Raw genomic sequence first — 21658 nt, 5'->3', positions numbered from 1 at the left:
GACAACACAAGTCGAGTGTGTCGACACAAGACAAGATATGAGACAAATTCAGATTGGTCTGTAAAGCAGCTCTACGGTGTAATCATTCAGCTGTGTGTTCTGAGACTCACACAGCCCCGCGGGGATGCCATGAAGGATGACGCAATGCAGGAACAGAGGAGACGTGTTCATCTTGATGGAGCCGCTCAGGAGACTGTTGAGGATCCACACGTACCTGAACAAACAACATTAATATAATCATGTGTGTAAGGATGATGATGGAGATCCTTCTCAAAAAGCTTTCCTGTTTACTCACACACATGTTCCTGGTCCTATAAAGCCTCTAAATACTCTTTTAGAATAGTTGCACAAATGCTACTGACAATCAACCCCAAGCAAAACTGCTGATGTAAGAACACAATGGAAAGACATGTGTGTGAGTTGTCCCATCATCACAGAAACTGGATCTGATGACAGGTGCTGCGTGTCTGAAGAGAATCACCTCTTCTGAGATGGCGTCATCTGCGTAGAAACTTTGTCGTCGTAGAACTTCCTCATGGCGAAGCGGTCCAACGCCTGATCTGCACTGTCAGGACGAGACCATTCACATCAGTACATCTGCGGCATCACTAAACATCACAGCAAATGCCATCTACCTGTGACTTTGTGTTTGTTTGTGGTTAGGAGGACATGTTGATACACTGAAATCTATTAAAAAATGATTTCGTGTACACAGCACCCCGAGCAGCCGTTCGTATTCACACAAACCCATCTAGTACTGATTAATTCATCCAAATGTTGCCAAATTCTGTGACATTCTGTGTTACAGTACATTCAGATTTTATGACTGGATTCCCGTTTTCCCCATGGCAGTGCTCATAGTATGAAACAGCCTGTGAGCGGTGAGGCACGTGAAGAGCGCTAGTACCTGGCAGAGACGTCTGTGAAGTGAACGAAGGAGGAGATGACGACTCCGATCCTGCCCTTCCCACCCTGGTGAATGAAAGAGAGGTGAAGCGTTACTGACACACACACACTGATGTGTGCCCTTGTTTATATTACATTGTGTGGACCAAATGTCCCCATAAGGATTGAGATCATCTATATTGTGGGGACCAGCCAGCGGTCCCCACTTTTCAAAAGGCTTATAAATCATACAGGATTAGTTTTTTTTTGAGAAAGTAAAAATGCAGAATGTTTCCTGTTATGGTAGGTTTAGGGGCAGGGGCAGTGTAGGGGGATAGAATGTACAGTTTGTACGGTAAAATGGTAAATGGACTGCATTTATATAGCACGTTTAACAGACCTTATGGCCATCCAAAGCGTTTTACATTTTTGCCTCACATTCACACACCGACGGCGGTGTCTGCCATGTAAGGCACCATCCAGCTCATCGGGAGCAGCTGGGGTTAGATGTCTTGCTCAAGGACACCTCGACACTTGGTCAGGTGGAACCGGGGATCGAACCACCAACCTTTCGGTTTATAGACAATCTACATGAACCACTGAGCCACTGCCGCCCCGAACCACTGAGCCACTGCCGCCCCAGTGGCATATTAGATACGGTATAAAAACCATTACGTCTATGGAGAGTCCCCACAAAGATAGTGAACCAGACATGTGTGCATGTGTGTGTGTTTGAGGCGTCTCACCCTGCAGTGAATGACCACCACGTGCAGCGGGTCAGCGTTCAGCCAGTTCTCAATGGCCTTACAGATGGTGCAGATCTTATCCAGAGGTGGTGCGTGGAAGTCCGGCCATCCTGTGTCCAGAGTCTGAGGAGACCATCACAGACAAAAACACTGTGTCTACAGTTCATTCATACACTTGTGTTTGACATCAGCATTGACATTCAAAAATGAAGGCTCTTTATCTGCATCAATGGTTCCATGAAGTACCTTCAACATCCATGGAAACTTTCCAAGGTTATAGTGGATAAAAAGTTCCTAAATGTTATTTGCACTAAGAGAAAAATGTTTTTTTTTTAAGAACTGATCACTGAAAGGTTCTTTAGGGAACCTGAAATGGCTCTTATATGCCATCTCCCCCTTTTAAGAGTGTGTGTGAATTCAGTATGAGCATGTAGTTAAGCGGATCCTCACATTACCTTAGGGTTCATCTTAGTGAGCTCCTGCTTTCTCTCCGACAGGTTGATCACCTGGAAACCCAACGACAGAGAGTTAAAGACACCCAGACCGTGCATATGCTCTGAAGGTAAAAAAGCGTATCACGGCTGCTCTCACCAGATAGTTGTCTGCGTGTTTGGACTTGAGCATGCGTGTGACGTCTCTCAGGTTGCGCAGGTATGTCTCCTCGAAGCCGTCCTGAGGGAAGGACACCGCAATGATGCGCTCCGTCACATAGGTGAGGTCAAGCTCGTATCCCTCCTCCATCTGCAAACAGAGAGACAGAGGATTGAGCCTCAGATCACAGCTGAACCCATATACACATTTAGGAGAACACTGATTTTCAGCATCTGATCATGTGCGTTCTTCCCAAAGGCCTCTCAAAGAGATAACACTTTCATCACTATGGTTCTCCAAACACTTAATTATACTTTTTATTGCAAAATTAATTAATTTGTTTTTCAATTAAATGAATGTCCCATATTTTAGTTGGATAATGTTTTTTATTTAATACTTTGTATTTTTAGGGGATTTTTATAATAATAAATATTATTTATGCAGTAGTTATAATCCATTTATTCACTTTTTGAGCATGGACCTGAAAATCAAATTGAACTTAAACGGTCATTAATTTTAAATGTTTTGGATCAGTCTGAAGTTGGTCTGTTTCCAAATATGACACTTGGCAGATTTTTGCTGAAGTGAAAATCTTTTTAAAAAGTGAACTTAAAGCTACACTGTGTAACTTTTTTAGTTTATTCTTAGCTAAAATCACTTAGTTCTTTCAAAAATATATGTGCTCATTAATGTATATTTACTTCTTTCAAGTAATAATGCATTCTCGTGATTTTATAATATACCATTGAAAATACATACGTGTTGAGGGTTCGGATGGCGGTCGCCATTTTGCTCCTCCATCTTGAAAGTACATTTGCCAAAGAGGGACATACCCGTAAATTCAAGCTTCGCTTTTCACGTTTTTACACTCGATGGCACTGTAGCCCCTTTCACACTGCACGTCGGACCCGCAATATTCCCGGAACATTGCCGGGTCGCCTTCTGTGTGAAAGCAACCACGTCCCGGGATTGATTACCGAATTCGACCCGGGTCGGGGACCTAGTAATATTGCGGTATTCGACCCGGGACGAGCGCTGTGTGAACAAAAGCCGTAACATATGCCGCAACGTGTACGTAGTTATCGTGCGACTCCTAGAGCTTGTTTTTTCAATAATACAACCCTGCAGTGCCAGAAGAGCTAGTCTGTGTTTTAAACGCAGAGAGTGTTCGTATACAAAAGAAACTAAAATTAAACAAGCAGAAATGTGTACAAACTGGACACAAGTCGAGACCACGGAGCTCCTTACTATCTGCGCTGAAGCTGAGATCGCTCGCCATTACACGTCACATCAGGATGTCACGTGTCAACTCGACCCGGGACCGTTAAGCGTTGTGTGTGAAAGCGCACATATTACGGTATTTCGCTGGCTGTGTGAATGGACAAAAATCTAGCGACCCAGGAACAAATGCCGGGTCGCATTATCCGTGTATTTGCCGGAATCGCAGTGTGAAAGGGGCTTGTGTCGAATGTGAAGAGGAGGATTGCTTGAGGCTGCTATATGATGATGGAGGATCATCACTCTTAAGCCCCTTTCACACTGCACGTCGGACCCGCAATATTCCGATCCGATCTCAGCAGCTTTAGCGCGGATGGTAAGGAGCTCCGTGGTCTCGACTTGTGTCCAGTTTGCGCACATTTCTGCTTGTTTAATTTTAGTTTCTTTTGTATACGAACACTCTCTGCGTTTAAAACACCGACTAGCTCTTCTGGCACTGCAGAGCTGTATTATTGAAAAAACAAGCTCTATGAGTCGCACAATAACTACGTACTAGTGGCGGCATTAGTTTCGGCTTTTGTTCACACAGCGCTCATCCCGGGTCGAATACCGCAATATTACTAGGTCCCCGACCCGGGTCGAATTCGGTAATCAATGCCGGGACGTGGTTGCTTTCACACAGAAGGCGACCCGGCAATGTTCCCGGAATATTGCGGGTCCGACGTGCAGTGTGAAAGGGGCTTCAGAGTCGCCAAGGAAGCGGAAAAGAGAATTAAGACGGCAACGCGACAGGCAAATCAACAAGACAAAAGTAAATATTGGAGTGGCCTTTCCAAGATGGAAAGAGCTCATGAGGAGCTACGATTTTAAAAAGAACGCCGACGTTGCCTGATTTTTTTCTCGACAGGTAATATTGATTCAGCCTATTTGTGTATATTGGAAGTTTTATTGTTGCTTGGCTAATTATATCATGGTGTGCTGAGCATAACACTAGAACGACGTCTAGGATAGTTTTCCTCACGTCAATGATGAAAAAGTATTGTTTACCTTATAACATAAATCCGTGTTCTATGACGGATAACACGAGATTAATATTTTAATTGCATTATAATTTGTTTGCCTTACGCTAGTGGTGTTGTACAATATACAGAATAATGATAGCACTGATAAAAGTTACTTTACTAAGATTAGCTTGCATTCGTCTGGGAACCTGATAGCTGATGTTAGCAATGAACTGGTTAAAAATAACGAAAACGTAAAACTATTATTCATTTTACATAGATTAATTTGATCGTAAATTAAATAACTGCAAATTATAATAGTTTTCAAAAATTACCTCATCACTTGAGTTCAAGCAACATTCACCAAAGAGGTCGAACTGGAAGCCATGACTAAATCGGCCACCGTAGGAGTTGAAACGAAATCGAAATTGAGAGGAACAGAAACTATTATTCACTGGATGGTCATATACCTTTACACCGCTAGATGGGGGAAAATATCACACAGTTGAGCTTTAAGAATTAAAAAGTAAACTTAGAATTGTATGTTTAATGTAATGAAAAATACACAAAAATACCATTTAAATGTTTCTGATTAAATATATATTTTCCAAAATACTTTTTACTCTAAAACTGAGAGAAGATTAAAGCCATAAATCTAAACAAGCTGTGTTCCAAATTTGAGGTTGATATAATAAAAATAAAAATTGCTTTCAGTGAGAGAGTTTGTTTGGGCACAGTACCAAACACTTCCATTAGGAATTCCCATTCATTTCCAATGCACTCATTTTTAACCTCGATCAATACTAGTGTGACTATTTTTTCAGGACCATTAACCTTTTTCAATCATGTCCATGTTTGTTTTGTGTGTGTGTCTTCACACAAGTGCCAAAACCTTTATCAAGTTCTGTACAATTCCGATGAACTGCAACATGCAAGAAAAAAGTAAAAAAAAAAAAAAAAAAATTGTTTTGGTCAAAAGAGCATAATTTTGTTTAACCCTTTCACATGTAACTTTAAAATATTCTGGCTGACCCTTTCCGCATGAGTTTTTCAAGCTGACCGCACCGCAGTCACAACAGTGCTGTTTTACTGATGATCTGTTTTCATTTCATTTTTCCTTTACATTAAAAATACTCACAAATTTGTTACATTTAGCATGAAATATCAGATATTCTTATTGTCAAATATGGGTAAGTGGATGTGTTTTGTTTTTTAATTAAACACCTTTATAACGATTGCATTAATTTAGATATCACGATGGGCGCTGGCATTATAGTTTGTGCCGCAGTTCAAAGAATCAGAATGAATTCATCCACTTCTCCCGAAATACATGAAAGTAAGTGTCAGGTAAACTGGGAGAAGAACAGAGAAGATTTTAAAGTTACTTACACAATGTGTATCTGATATAAATAAAACCTGTTGTCTAATTATAATGCAAAAGATTATTATTGTTGCTTCACTAGACATCAGTGTGTATTTTTAAATACATGGTTTTGTTGGTACTAATGTATATTTAAATGTCTGAAACCTAAAATAAACATTATGTGGTTGAAAACACTGAATAGTTGTTGTATGACAAACGCTGAGTGCATCTGCCTCTGGTTCAGCGCCAGCCAATGCGCGAAAGCACGATTGAATTCAGCAGTTGATCACGTGATGCACTGAACGTTCTAATCACACCGGTGTGATTGTACATTACATGGACGGGCCATGGTGGACCACATCAGTGTAATCATACGTGCAAAAGATTTAATCTAAAGTACACTAGATGTGCTGACTAACTTCCTAAGGCACATATAAAGTACTTGATTATAATTTTAACTATATTGTATTATCTGATATTACTGAGTATTATCTGATAATACAATTTAAATGTAGAACTAAATTTCAGCTTTATCATTACAAATATATAAACCCGATTCCAAAAAAGTTGGGACACTACAAATTAAAAGAAATACAATAATTTAAAAATCATACTCACAATAGAATATAGATAACATATTAAATGTTGAAAGTGAGACATTTTGAAATGTACATATAAGGAACAACTGGAGGATCAATTTGCAACTTATTAGGTCAATTGGCAACATGATTGGGTATAAAAAGAGCCTCTCAGAGTGGCTCTTTGGAGCAATATCAGAAAAATATCAGAAAGTAGTTTCTCAGAAAAAAAGAGTTCTACAGTGTATAATATCATACAAAGATTCAAAGAATCTGGAACAATCTCTGTGCGTAAGGGTCAAGGCCAGAAAACCACTGGATGCCCGTGATCTTCAGGCCCTTAGACGGCACTGCATCACATACAGGGATGCTACTGTAATGGAAATCACAACATGGGCTCAGGAATACTTCCAGAAAGCATTATCAGTGAATATAATCCACCGTGCCATTCGCCGTTGCTGGCTAAAACTCTATAGGTAAAAAAAAGAAACCATATCTAAACATGATCCAGAAGCGCAGGTGTTTATTCTGGGCCAAGGCTCATTTAAAATGGACTGTGGCAAAGTGAAAAACTGTTCTGTGGTCAGACGAATCAAAATTTGAGGTTCTTTTTTGAAAACTGGGACGTCATGTCTTCCAGACTAAAGAGGACAAGGACAACCCAAGTTAACAGCTATCAGTGCTCATTTCAGAAGCCTGCATCTCTGATTGTATGGGGTTGCGTGAGTGCTTGTGGCATAAGCAGCTTAGTCCTTCTCAAAAAATTACCATATTGTGATAAAGTTCATTATTTTCCATAATGTAATGATAAAAATTTAACTTTCATATATTTTAGATTTATTGCACACCAACTGAAATATTTCAGGTCTTTTATTGTTTAATACTGATGATTTTGGCAAAGAGCTCATGAAAAAAAATCTCAAAAAAAAAAAATCTCAAAAAATATGCATATTTCAAGAAAAGTGTTTTTAATACAAAAAAGTCAACCTTCAAATAATTATGTTCAGTTATGCACTTAATACTTGGTCGGGAATCCTTTTACAGAAATGACTGCTTCAATGCGGCGTGGCATGGAGGCGATCAGCCTGTGGCACTGCTGAGCTGTTATGGAGGCCCAGGATGCTTCGATAGCGGCCTTAAGCTCATCCAGAGTGTTGGGTCTTGCGTCTCTCAACTTTCTCTTCACAATATCCCACACAGCGGCGTAGCACCAAATTTTGGGCCCTGGGTACAAATCATCTTGCTGGGCCCCCGTACCAAATACCATAGTGATACCAATGGGTGGGGTATTGCATTTTTATCATAAAATACACTTAAAACTTAAAAAAAAAAAAGCCATACTCTGATTAATGTATATGTATGTATAGAAAACTGACTTCTAAGGGGCCCCCCCCACGCCTTGGGCCCTAAGTACTCGGTACGCTTTATCCCCCCAGTCCGACGCCCCTGATCCCACAGATTCTCTATGGGGTTCAGGTCAGGAGAGTTGGCAGGCCAATTGAGCACAGTAATACCGTGGTCAGTAAACCATTTACCAGTGGTTTTAGCACTGTGAGCAGGTGCAAGGTCGTGCTGAAAAACGAAATCTTCATCTCCATAAAGCTTTTCAGCAGATGGAAGCATGAAGTGCTCCAAAATCTCCCGATAGCAAGCTGCATTGACCCTGCCCTTGATAAAACACAGTGGACCAACACCAGCAGCTGACATGGCACCCCAGACCATCACTGACTGTGGGTACTTGACACTGGACTTCAGGCATTTTGGCATTTCCTTCTCCCAAGTCTTCCTCCAGACTCTGGCACCTTGATTTCCGAATGACATGCAAAATTTGCTTTCATCCAAAAAAAGTACTTTGGATCACTGAGCAACAGTCCAAACAGTCCTTCTCGTTGTGCAGCGTTTTTTGCCACACTTTTTCCTTCCCACAGACATTCCACTGAGGTGTCTTGATGCAGCACTCTGGGAACAGCCTATTCGCTCAGAAATGTCTTTCTGTGTCTTACCCTCTCGCTTGAGGGTGTCAATGATGGCCTTCTGGACAGCAGTCAGGTCGGCAGCTTACCCATGATTGCGGTTTTGAGTAATGAACCAGGCTGGGAGTTTTTAAAAGCCTCAGGAATCTTTTGCAGGTGTTTAGAGTTAATTAGTTGATTCAGATGATTAGGTTAATAGCTTGTTTAGAGTACCTTTACATGATATGCTAATTTTGTGAGATAGGAATTTTGGGTTTTTATGAGCTGTATGCCAAAATCATCAGTATTAAAACAATAAAAGACCTGAAATATTTCAGTTGGTGTGCAATGAATCTAAAATATATGAAAGTTTAATTTTTTATCATTACATTATGGAAAATAATGAACGTTATCACAATATGCTATTTTTTTAGAAGGACCTGTACAACTGGAAAGGCACTGAAGGTTGCTGAAAGGTATATCCAAGTTCTAGAACAACATATGCTCCCATCCTGACGTTGTCTCTTTCAAGGAAGACCTTGCATTTTCCGACATGTCAATGCCAGACCACATACTGCATCAATTACAATCATGGCTGCGTAGAAGAAAGATCCGGATACTGAAATTCACCCATAGAAAACAGTTGGGGCATCATAAAGAGGAAGATGCGACAAAGACGACCTAATCCAGTTAAGCAACTAAAAGCCTGTATTAGACAAGAATGGGACAACGTTCCTATTCCTAAACTTGAGCAACTTGTCTCAGACTGTTATAAAAAGAAGAGGGGATGCCACACAGTGGTAAACATGGCTTGTCCCAATTTTTTTGAGATGTGTTGATGCCATGAAATTTTAAATTAACTTATTTTCCCCTTAAAATGATACATTTTCTAAGTTTAAACATTTGATATGTTATCTATGCTATCTATGTTGTATTCTGAATAAAATATTGACATTTGAAACTTCCACATCATTGCATTCTCTTTGTATTCATAATTTATACAACTTTTTTTGGAACCAGGGTTGTATTTAAATGCATTATACACAAGTTTCAATAGAATTGACATTGAAACATATTTTAGTTTACCATAAATTCCTGTCAGCACATTCAAGACAACAGAAGTAATTAAATTGAAATGACATGAGATCTACACGTTAATTTAGTTGTAAATAACATGTAATTAAGTGTCCAAAAGCATTGCATTCACGTTGCACTATTATTTCTGTAATCAGTAGGATAACAAATGATAGGAGACATTTCCCCGTTTTGTTTCCAGAATATCTTTCAGTTTCAGGTTTATAAAGAATCCTGTTTCTATTTTTCGTGAGAAACCCCTGCAGTGTGAGTGAACTGTTTGAATAAAGATTGAATCATGATTTCAGACCTGTCTGCAAACCCGTTTGACTGATTGATAGAACAAAACAGATACATTTGTGATTCTTTTAATCTATCCGCGAATACAGTTCAAAATAGCCGTGTGTTAATAATAGGAAACCTATATAAATATGTGTGGGCAGACTACATAATTAAAGTACCATTGAAGCAGTGTTGAAGTTAATGAGATAATTAAGTGATGATTGAGCATTAATGATGAACAAGTGCTGTTAACAAGCAGAATCACTAAAAGAAAGATAAACAAGAACAGAAAAATAGAGCGAGAAACTTCCAGTCACAGCCGAAATCAACTGAAGATAAAATAAGACATTAAATCTCTAAAGATCTTAGCAGACGAGGATAAAACGACTCCACAAACAGCATTACCAGCTTCACTTATTTCTAATCAAATTGACTTTATTTGTGTCAGATGTCTCGAGAAGTTCCCTTTCGAAAGGGAACTCGAGCTGCGTCAGCTGACGCTATGGGGGAACGCCTCCAGCGTGACCGGTGTCTGAAACGTTTATCCAATCACATCAGTCCTACTGACCGGCGACAGCCTCTGACGTCATAGACGTGCGACCAGGAAGTATAAAAGGGCGCCTTGCAAACACAACCGCATCCAATTCGTCTTCAGGGACTGTTTGTCTGATTCAAAAAAAAAAAAAAGCATCATGTCGAAGCGCACGCACAAGTCGAAGCACGGCTTCAGAAAGTGTGCAGACCCGTGTCCCAGGTTCCTCACACCTGAGGACACACACACACTCTGCGTGTTCTGCCTGGGTGAGGAGCACGCACGGGAGGTTCTTGAGGAAAGTGCCTCCTGTGCGAACTGTGAGCGTCTGTCACTGAAGACGCTCCGCTCTCGTCTGGCCCTCTTCTCGAGGGAAGGGGGTCCAGCGGCTGGGAGTGGTCCCGCTTCGGCCGAGGCCGAGCGGCGACTTATGTCTTGGGGCTCCCAGCTGGATCTGGCCCGCCGTCTAGAGACGGAGGTTGTGCTCGGCGAAGGGCCAGATCACGAGGGGCGGCCGCCGGAGGAGGAGTTGGGTGATAACTCCTCCTTATCGTCGGCCGAGGAGCTCCCACATCAGCAAGGGATGGAAGTGGAGGGTGGTGAAGCGGCCGAGGCCGAACCCTCCCAGCCATCCTGCCCCGTGTACGGGGAGCTGTTGGAGGTTATGGAGCGGGCCGCCGGGCGGCTACAGTTGCCGTGGCGGCGCGCTAGGGGAGAAGCCGCTCGTCCAAATCGCCTGGACGATCGGTTTCTCTCCGGCCATAACCCCCCGGCTCTTGGGAGCCTTCCATTCCTCCCCGATCTCCACGAGCAGATCGCGGGGGCATGGAGAACCCCGTTCTCGGCTCGCTTATTCCGCCATCGGCGGGCGAATTTCGCTGATGTGGAGGGAGTGGCCGAGGCGGGGTACGTGTCGATGCCGCCGGTTGATGAGACGTTTGCGAACTATCTCGCATCCGGCCGGGCATCGACATTGAGAACTCCCACCCTGCCGTCTAAGCCGTTGAGAACGACCTCACGGTTAAACGGCAGGGCGTACACGTCAGCAGGTCAGGCGGCGGCGGCGCTGCACACCATGGCGGTGTTGCAGGCTTACCAAGCCGACCTGCTGAGGGACCTCGATCAGGGGGAACGCCAGGGTGGCCTACCCCCTGAGGCGATGGCTGAGCTCCGCCGCACCACGGATTTAGCTCTCCGGGCCACCAAGCAAACAGCAGTCGCCATCGGACGGTCGATGGCGGCTATGGTGGCCACGGAGAGACATCTGTGGCTGAACCTTGCGGACATCGGGGGGAAAGAGAGGTCCTTTCTCCTCGATGCCCCGGTTTCGCCCTCTGAGCTCTTCGGCACCTCCGTCGAGGCGGTGGTGGGAAGGTTTAGAGAGGCGAAGGCGCGCTCAGCGGCTTTTAAGACCTGCATCCCACTGAGGTCCGGGGCCGCGCCCAGGCAGGCGGGTGTCCCTGGTACGTCACGGTCTGAGGACCGGAGACAAGACCAACGAGCGAGCGTGGCCTCTCGGGCGCCCCCTCCATGGCGGAGTAGGGCGCAAAAGAGGCGGGACACCCGGAACTGGAGGAAGGGTGCCGGTGCCGAAGACCGGAACCAGCGTAGGCGGGGGGAAACTCCGCCTACGAGGGCGAAGCGGAGGTAGTAGGTGAGCCCTTCCTTCCACCCTTTTCCTTGGCGCTTGACATCAGGCCGGGCGGGGCCAATGATGAGCGGACGTGAGACTCTGACGGCCCGTCTGGTCTGGTGAGCAGGCGCCCCCGTCAGGTTTGGGGTGCTTTCGTTTATGAGCTTATAGAGAAGTTATCATAAGCACTAGAAGCGGAAAAGTGGCGTTTTCCTTGTGGGAAAGGAGTCGTCTGAGTAAACTCGACCGCTTCCCTGAGTGGGCATGAGAAGGAAGATTCAGCGTTGGACGCCTCATCGGAAAACAACCCTCGGGGTCCGCGCAATGGATGCTGTGAGTATATGCCTGTGCACGGATGTCATCACGCGCCGGTGGACAGCGGGTAAGCCCTCAGTATGAGGGACGTTTTATGTTCTTAAAATGCTGTGTGCTCCCCGCCGAGGGTGTGTTGTACGGTGTCCCCGTTTGGTGGCCGGAACGATTTATTTAAGGAAGCCGTGAGACGGCTGGTGAGAGCTAGCCTCGCTAGTGGAGAGTAGCCGTCACGTTAAGCCAGTAAAGTAAACATGTTACTTGGTGTGTTCTCTCAGTGCGTTGAGAGTGGTTACCGCTCATTTTCGCGGAAATATGTTTCAAGAGGGAAACTAAGCGAGTGTGGGTGTCCCTAGCGGTTCGGCTAAGACCTCCGGGCCACCGGAGGGCAAGTGTTGTAGCATTAACCCCTGCGGACGTAAGTAAGCGCGAGGGTGAGTAGGCTAACACACGAACGAAGATATGTGTACCCAACCCTCGAGATATGGGCTTGGGACGTTAAGTTGCTATGGTGGCAGCCTTAGCAGAGACTGGTATACAGGCAGCTAGCTTAGGCTGTGTTTTTACAGGATGATAAAAACCCCTATTCAGCCTCCTCTCATGTGAGAGTCGCCTGGCCAGGGCCCGCCCCCGGGTCTGCTCTCGGGGGTGCGGTAATACAGATGGGAAAAGGTGAGAGCATTATAGTTTTGCAACCTAGCCTGTAAGGCGGTAAGTAAGGTTTGTGGGTCACCTGGGCCAAATACTTTTACCCCATCCAAGGGATGTGGGACTGTGGTAACCATTATTCGCATATTGCAATAATTTGCCCTGTGTTTTTTTGCTCCACCTTTCGTAGGGCTCGGGGTGAGCGACACGCACAACCTGTGTGCCTCTTGAGGGCCCAGCGTTGGATGCTCCCCTGGGAAGCCAAGCATCACCATGGCGACGCCTTGGAGGAAACTGCGGGTTGCTGGAAATAGCAGCGGTCTCCCCGGGGCTGGTGTGGTAAGGAATGAACTCCCCTTACTTAAAGGGGTTGTAAGAGCAATGTGTTGAGTACACCGCTCTGGCGATGCAATTAGAGTCTGTGTTGTAGGTTCTGCCGGAGGACTGGGCTTCGCAGGGAGGACCTCGTGAGCCTCCGAATGAAGCCAGCTGTGAGCTGTGAGCAGCCAGCCCGGACAGTCCAGGCAGTAGTCTCTGAACAGGAGGCCTCGACGGGCCTTCTAGTTGGAGTGACGACATCGGGGCCCGTGTGCGGGATGGTAAAAAAAAAAAAAAAAAATCTCCCTTTTGTTGTCACAAACAGTATTGTCTCGTCAACAGGCTTCGTCAGCCAAGCAGACAGCCATGGTTAGCCCGACATGGAGCGGCCAGCATTCATCCGACCTGCCAGCGAGTATTCATCGCTGGCATGGCTACAAGCCCAGTTAGTAGGCCTCCCTAGGCCTCCCTGAGGGCCTGCTGGGGTGCAGCAGGCCTTGCCGGGCCTCCCTTGAGAGGGTATTCCCGTGCTTCAGGTGTGAGACGGCAGGTAGTAGGCCTCACCAGGCCTCCCTGAGGGCCTGCTGTGGTAACAGTAAGCCTCGTCTGGCTTCCCCCAAGGGGTCGTTCCTGGGCTTCAGTCACTGGATGATAGGTAGTAGGCCTCGCGGGGCCTCCCTGAGGGCATGCTGGGATGCAGCAGGCCTCATCTGGCTTCCCCTGAGGGGGTACTCCAGGGAACCAGCGCTGGATAACAGCTCCCGGGCTCCAGTCACCAGATGGCAGGTAGCAGGCCTCACCAGGCCTCCCGGAGGGCCTGCTGGGTTGCAGCAGGCCTCATCGGGCTTCCCCTGAGGGGGTGGCCCAGGGCCTCGGCCTCTGGGTGACAGGGGTTAGGCCTCACTAGGCCTCCCCGGAAGGTGAGCAGGGAGCATGGTTGCTAGCCGGGGCGGTTAGCATGATCTGCTATCAGGTAGCAGGCCTCACCAGGCCGCCCTGAGGTCGTTCCCCGGCCGAAGTGCCGGCTACGAGTAGCCTGGCAGGTAGTAGGCCCTGCGGGGCCTCCCTGGGGGAACGGGTTCCTTGGAAGGAGACACAGAACTGGAACTCAAGCTGACAGCTAGTGGTTCCTGCTGTCAGGCTTCGGTCCTAGCCGGCAGCACCTGATGGCAGGTGCATACTCTAGCACGACGAGTTTACACTGCTGCTATGCGGTCCTTACAGGACAGGGACCTGCATAGGTTGCCTACAGCATGGTACCTACCAGGCAGGCTTAAGAGCTCCCCTCTTAGGAGGGTTGTCTGTGAGCTTACGGCCGCCTGGGCCTGGTCAGTTGGTCGTAGGCCCCTCGGGGCCTCCCTGTGAGATCAGCCTGTAGGCCTTCTCAGGCCTCCTGAGCACCCCTGTAATGTATGTGCTCGGTAGATCCTAGGATTGAGCAGCTGACTCCCCTCGCTAGCAAGGGTGGGAAAGCATTACGCTGAGCGCTGTTCTCCAGGATAGCCCGTCTCTGAGTTCCGGCCTGAGGCGGACACTGCCAGTTCGCAGTCCCTCAGCTTGATGCCTCTCCAGAGGCGAGTTTCCAGAGGCTCTGTTGTTAACAGACTGGGCTGGCAGACGGAAGCGTCCCGCATAGTGACGCCAGGTCAAGCCTCCCTGGTGGCATTCGGTGAAGTTCTTCCTGAATAGTGACTGGCTGGGGCGCCCTCGGGTCCCCTAGCCACATTCCCTTAAAGGAACCCCTTCTGTCGAACAGGTTGGTTCCAGGCCTTTGAGCGGCCGGGGTAGGGTACATGAAGGTGCCCCAAGGCCACAGCTCGGGCTATGACCGTAGGGAATGCTGTCACTGACAGCCTAATGTGACCAGAGGGGGAGTGGTTCAGGCATTTCAGTTGAATTTGCTTGTCCTGACAGTTGTCACTGCCAGTAGGCATGCACTCCCCTCGGCATGGCGGCGTGGGTATATCGTTCCCCATAGCGTCAGCTGACGCAGCTCGAGTTCCCTTTCGAAAGGGAACGTCCCTGGTTACGACTGTAACCTTAGTTCCCTGAGAACAGGGAACGAGACGCTGCGTCACTTTTGCCATGCCTCGGGGCCTGCCTGCAAACAGTCCCTTCAGACGAATTGAATGCGGTTGTGTTTGCAAGGCGCCCTTTTATACTTCCTGGTCGCACGTCTATGACGTCAGAGGCTGTCGCCGGTCAGTAGGACTGATGTGATTGGATAAACGTTTCAGACACCGGTCACGCTGGAGGCGTTCCCCCATAGCGTCAGCTGACGCAGCGTCTCGTTCCCTGTTCTCAGGGAACTAAGGTTACAGTCGTAACCAGGGACGTTCTTATGAGAATTTCAAGAGGTTTAGATGATGATGATTTAGTTTATTTATGTTAAAACTGTTATCCAAATTGATGTAAAATTGTAATGTTATTCAAATACATAAAACCACTTTGTACCAACTTAACCTAGACTGGGTAAACCAAGCCTGATCTGCCGAGGATTTGATGTCGCTCTACAGCTCAGGCTGGAAACCTGTCCATTAATTTATCCTGCTTCTGTTAAATATTTGCAGGAACCCATCACAGATTGGCTTATCCACCTGGCACGCTATTGGTGGGTTTAACACAATTACCAGACTCCCCAGACCAATCTTAAAATATTGAGCTTGGTCTGGTGATAGCAGACAATACTTAACCATATTTTGGAGACAATTTTGTATTGACAAAAGTGAAAACCAAAAGTATTACAAAAAGAGTAATTGTAAAAATGCATGATTTCTGTGGGTTAATGTATGGGTTAGGGTTAGATTTTACTAGTTGTATATAAAGATAACAGAAGACTGTGCAATGTCCTCATTTAGATAGCTGAGTAAACGTGTGTGTGTGTGTGTGTGTGTTGGGGTCAAGAGGTCATTCAAATGTAACAACACCAGACCGTTATCCGTGCCTTGCAATTTAAACAAGCATTTCGCGTTAGTAGCATGTGATCAAATCAAAACTAAGACGGACACCTGACAGCATCTCATACAGGCACAAATACTCTTACTTTACTTTTATTCTAATTATGTCAACTCTCAAATAGTTTTAGCATGTTATTCAATATGGAAATGTTGATGTATTTGGTCTTGGTGGACTGTTTACTGCTCATTGACAGACAGAATTGCTGCTGTGAGCATATAAGATATTCTGCTGCTCAATATACAGACACACAGAAATCCGGTAATAGATGTAGACGGGTAGAGCTGGGGAGGTTGAGGGGTTTAGAGGAACTGCAGGACCAGCTTATAGCAAACGCTCAACCAGACTATTTGAATTTTGAGAACGCATCTCATTGGCTGCAGGATCAGCAGAGACCATCAGCTTGTGTCATGCGATAATGATAAGATTGCTTGCAGACGTCATGTAAAGGCCCATCAGCCTGCAACCTCTAGAGTTTCAGGACATTTTACGAATACCAGTAATTCTTGATCAAACACTGTAGGACAAATCATTCAAAAGAACAGAAGACGAGTCCACTCACAGCACAACACAAGGTTATTTTAGCTTCTGTTTATGTTCACTCATCAATATTTATGTCTGACTAAAGGCCTAGATTTAATGTTTATCGAAGCCTCTTCATTTGAACTAAATTGCTCAATTCATATGTATTGGTTTTATGATATCTGAAGCATTAAAGTTTCAATGCGTAGCTGTCAGTAAACAGTCAGAAATCTCTCAGATTTGTTTAAAAGATCTTCATTTGTGTTCTGAAGGTGAATGGGTATTACAGGTTTGAAACAACATGAGGGTGAGTAAGTAATAACATAATTTACATTTATGGGGGAATTAACCCTTTAACATTTCTATAAGTGGTGTGACAAATCAAACTGAAAATAAGTCCTGAGAGAAAACCAGACTGCTCATACAGAACTGGACCGTGTGAAAGACCTGAAAACCTTCAGCAGAACATTTACAGTCTGACTGTAGATATACTTTAAGTGAAGTCAAAGAATGAACTGCCGTGACATCATTTCAAACAAAATCAGAACAAAACGAAGTGTGTTAGGAGATTGAAACACTTTCCAGTAAAGTTCTCTCCGGCTGCTAAACACCACTGAACTGAGGAGATGATGTAATAGGTGGGTGTGGCTCTGAGGCTCCACCTTATTTCAGAAGTAATGCCTCATTCACATGCTGTCGGAATTATCGTAAATATGAGTTTCCTAGGTAAAAATTGCACATGAACGCCCTCCCATTTCAAAAGTTGAATTGGATGAGCTCGTAATAATGAATTCAGAAGTGGGAATTATCAAATTTCCCATAGCACGTGTAGGCGGCATAAATCTCCTCTGGCTCATTTCTTCTGTTCAGATGCGGGGTAACACACTGAGAGCCGCTTTACAGCAGAAACTGAAGCTGTGATTCTAACTGACACTGTTGATCATGTTTAATACTGTAAAGCTGCAGTGTTAAAGTGATCTATTGTCTAAAGTGCTGTATAAATGAACGTGACGTGACATCACTGTGATCAGATGCTTTCTGAACGGCTTTTTTCTCACCGCTAGCTTTTTTATTGTGTTTATTTTGTCATTGAGAGGAAACCATGCAGCACATACAGTATTATTATGTTTATCTAAATGTGGATGCCGTAAATCACAATGCAAAAGTATTTCAAACTCCTTTTTAATCCTAAGAGAAGAACGAATAAGAACTTTGCCTTGAAAATATGTGTGCCTTGAGGAGACTAAAGCTGATCTTTTTGATCTGAAAGCCCAAGATTATCACCTGATCGGCAGCCTGATGTCCTGCAGTTTGTATATGACACAGATGATCGCATAAAGGAAGACTGACTTATCTGAAGGACTGTTTTCAGCATAACACTTCTGCTAATGTGCTTCAGTAATTTTCCTGAACCAAATGCACATTGACTGTGTTGTTTCATTGATCTGAGCGGTCTGATCTGAGTGTGTTCTGTGACGCAGCCTCAGACATGCCTCCGCAGGCCTGCCATGAGCCGCACATGCCTCGATGAAGGTGTGTCGGCCTCAGGAAGAGATTCACCTCCTGCAGGCACGAGAAACAGCAGACCACGTGTGGCGGAGATCCGGGCCTGTAAAAACAAGCTGCTGTTGGATCAGGTTTCTGTAGCCTACAGCAAGATGAAACGCACAGGACTGGAACAAACCCACACACGACTGAGCAGTCCAACCCAGCAGACAAACACCGCAACATCACAGCCGGCAGGGAACGTTCCCAGAGCGTTCTCTTAAAGTTATCAAGCGTTTGTTCAAAGTTATCTGGTCTTTAATAATGTTCTCAAATGTTAGCACAAAAACATTATTTATATATTGTTTATGGAATGTTTTATTCAGACATTAATGTAATTTTGTTTAATGTTACTATGGTTTCAAAGCATTCAAAGAACATTCAAAAGTAACGTTACCACGTTTACATAACAAAAACAAAAACAAAAAAAAACACCCACATTTTTAAAACCTTTAAAAAGTGGACGTTTTGAAAGTTCAGAGAACATACACAAATAACGTTTTCATAACTTAATACAATTTTTCCTGGAATGTATTTTTGTTAGCTGGGACGTCAAAAAAGATCATGGTAAAACCATAAAGAAAAGAGGACGGCATGACGCAAACACACCTGGATGCTTCAGACAAGATTTATATTCATAAGAAACAGCAGAGGAGCAGATGGCCAGATCACATACAACAACTTGTGATTGACAGCTCACCACCATCCCACACCTTAAGCAGCTGAAAGGACAGGTCACACACACACACACACACGTTTGTTTTTGTGACATATGGGGACATTCCATAGGCGTAATGGTTTTTATACTGTACAAACCGTATTTTCTATCCCTTCTATCTTGTGCTTCTATCTTACACTGCCCCTACCCCTAAACCTACCCATCACAGGAAACATTCTGCATTTTTACACTCTAAAAAAAAACTCATCCTGTATGATTTATAAGCATTTTGAAAAGTGGGGACATGGCCAATGTCCTCATATTACACCCTCTCCTTGTAATACGTATGTCATACACAAGTCATTATACACATTCGTGTCCTCATATGTCACAAAAACACACACACACATTGTGTTTACATCCGACAGACACCTGAACACACACTAGTGGTCAACAGTTCGAGGTCAGTAAGATTTTAAACTGCATGAAGTGTCTTCTGCTCACCAAGGCTGATCAAAAAAAAAAATAGTAAAAATTTATTCCATTGTTTAACAGTTGTTTTCTATGTGAATATATAGTAAAGAGTAATTTATTCCTGTGATCACAGCTGAATTTTTAGCCTCATTACTTCAGTCTTCAGTGTCACATGATCCTTCAGAAATCATTCTAATATGATGATTTGATGCTCAAGAAACATTTATGATTATTCTCAATGTTGGCCAGTGTGGACCATTTTTTTGTTTTAGGGACTGACACTGAAAGTGTTTGTAGAATAACTGAATAATTTTAACTTTGCTTCTTAATATGAATGAGCATATCATAACTGTTTGATGTCTTTCATTGGGCTTATGGGCTGAAGGAGACAAACAAACGCTTAATCAAAGCTTCATTCATTGATCAGATTCATTTTGTAGAACATCACTGATAGAGCACAGATGAGGCAAGTGTGTAAATATGAATTCATTGGTCACTTTTTTTCTTTTTGCTTCCCATAGTGAAGTTGCAGATATTCAATCCAAGTTTAATGACTGAGTCTGAACACATGGAGTTCCGTCTCTGAAGCCTCTCAGACACAGAGCATGAGAGGAAACCATCCTGCTGGTAAATCGCCACATCTCAAGAGCTCTTTAACCCTTTGTTCTCTGCGACAAACTCTTTCTTTCACATCCGCTGCAGTTCATCTGTCTGGCTTTTGTCTGAAGCGTTCCTCTCCGTCTCGCTGTATTGGTGTACATGTGTTCCTCGTTTATGTGTGATTTATTACTGCAACACAAAGACTCAACAGAGCCAATTCTTCTTGGGTCAAACTGAGGATCTTGCAGTGAGAATTATCAATGAAAGTGGCTGTGATGGCAGGGAAGGGTGTGTGTGTGTGTGTGTGTGTGGATGGGTGGAGACACTGAACATTCCTGGAGTAAAGCTTCACGCAGCACTTGTCATTAAATGCCCAACCCTGAGAACAGCAGACACTTCAGACACACACATCAACAACCAAGCCTCCATTATTCCTCCTGTACAGCAGAGAGATTAAGTGAGCGTCAACAGAGACTTCTGCGAGTGTCTCAGAAGATGCTCCTGACTAACAGAAGCTTGCCTCCTAGAGAGTCTCCAAACAAACACACTGTGCTCAGATTCAGCAAGATCTCAATCAGAACTCTTATATTAGCTAACGTTCTGTCAGAGTTCTCTCAAAGTTATGAACAAACGTTCTTCCTGTAATGTTAATATAATCTTTTTTCAGTGTTATCTGATCTTTAATGATGTTCTCAAAACATAAGCACAAGCGAATGATTTACATCATTGGATTGCTTTTTCTGAAATGTTTCAGGGATGTTGCCCTAATGTTTTTAGTGATACTAATTTTCAGAACATTCAGAGAACCTTCAAATGTAACGTTCCCATAATGTTTGAAGAATGATACAATGGAATGTTTCCTTAACTTTCACATAACCAATAAAAAAACACGTTTTAAACATTTAAAAAAATATGAAATAAGTTTTCATAACTTAATGGCAATGTTAGCAAAACATTCTTAGAATATATTTTTGTTAGTTGGGACACTACTGACTCATTTGTGTCTTGGGATTTTAGGGGGGAAACCCTCTGATACTTGAATGAGACATAAGTGAGAAACCCATGAAGCTCTGGAAGAGAAAGCTGTGTGAAAACTGCTACTACAGCAACACACACACACACACATCTGAGCAGACACAGATCATTCAATAGAGCTGTCACCAGAATCAATAAAAAAAACATGCAGTGTGAAGACTGATTCATGAGAACACACACACAGAGAGAGAGAGAGAGAGAGCTCCTACTTACCTTAACTGGCTGGAGAGTTAGTTGGTCTTGTGTTCGTGAGATGAGAGGGAGAGGTAAGTCACTTCACGGTGTCATAGTTTAGTTGTAAATCTGCTGCAGGCTGCAGGAAAAAGACTCAAACTTTAGTCCAGGATCTCTGAGGAGCTCATTGCTTTCTCATTAGTCTCTTTTCAACTCAGATTCAGAGTTAGTGAAAAGAAAGACGGATCCTCCCTCCGCTCTCGTTCTCCCTCCACTGCTGTTCTCTGGCTGTTCCCATGAGCCTCCCTCCCTCCCTCAAACACACACACACATGAGGATGGGGGAAGGGACTTCAACAATACCAGCAGATTCCTCCACACAAACACACACACACACACACACACACACACACACACACACACACACACACACACACACACACACACACACACACACACACACACACACACACACACAGATCGCTGGAATGAGATATTCAAGACAAACACAAACTCACTGAACCATCAATATAATGTGCTTAGAAACACACAAGCTCTCATTG

General features: G+C 44.3%; 1 protein-coding gene across 2 annotated transcripts in view; it reads right to left on the bottom strand.

Moving 5' to 3' along the window:
- The window catches only part of LOC137088920 (tensin-3-like), a 53860-nt gene extending 32483 nt beyond the window's left edge, over nucleotides 1–21377 (bottom strand). For both annotated transcript variants that reach the window (XM_067452298.1, XM_067452299.1), the window contains exons 1-7: nucleotides 21136–21377; nucleotides 2223–2372; nucleotides 2087–2137; nucleotides 1632–1754; nucleotides 908–972; nucleotides 482–565; nucleotides 111–214 (exon numbers count right to left, since the gene is read on the bottom strand). In XM_067452298.1, coding sequence (XP_067308399.1) covers nucleotides 111–214; nucleotides 482–565; nucleotides 908–972; nucleotides 1632–1754; nucleotides 2087–2137; nucleotides 2223–2372 — 577 coding nt within the window. In that variant the 5' untranslated portion in view covers nucleotides 21136–21377. The remainder of the gene's footprint in view (nucleotides 1–110; nucleotides 215–481; nucleotides 566–907; nucleotides 973–1631; nucleotides 1755–2086; nucleotides 2138–2222; nucleotides 2373–21135) is intronic.
- Between the last annotated feature and the right edge of the window lie 281 nt (nucleotides 21378–21658).

The sequence above is a fragment of the Pseudorasbora parva genome, chromosome 9, assembly GCF_024679245.1.
Source record: "Pseudorasbora parva isolate DD20220531a chromosome 9, ASM2467924v1, whole genome shotgun sequence".
Classification (NCBI taxonomy): domain Eukaryota; kingdom Metazoa; phylum Chordata; class Actinopteri; order Cypriniformes; family Gobionidae; genus Pseudorasbora; species Pseudorasbora parva.
The sequence above is the reverse complement of the archived record's forward strand: the minus strand, read 5'-3'. Positions and strand labels throughout refer to the sequence as shown.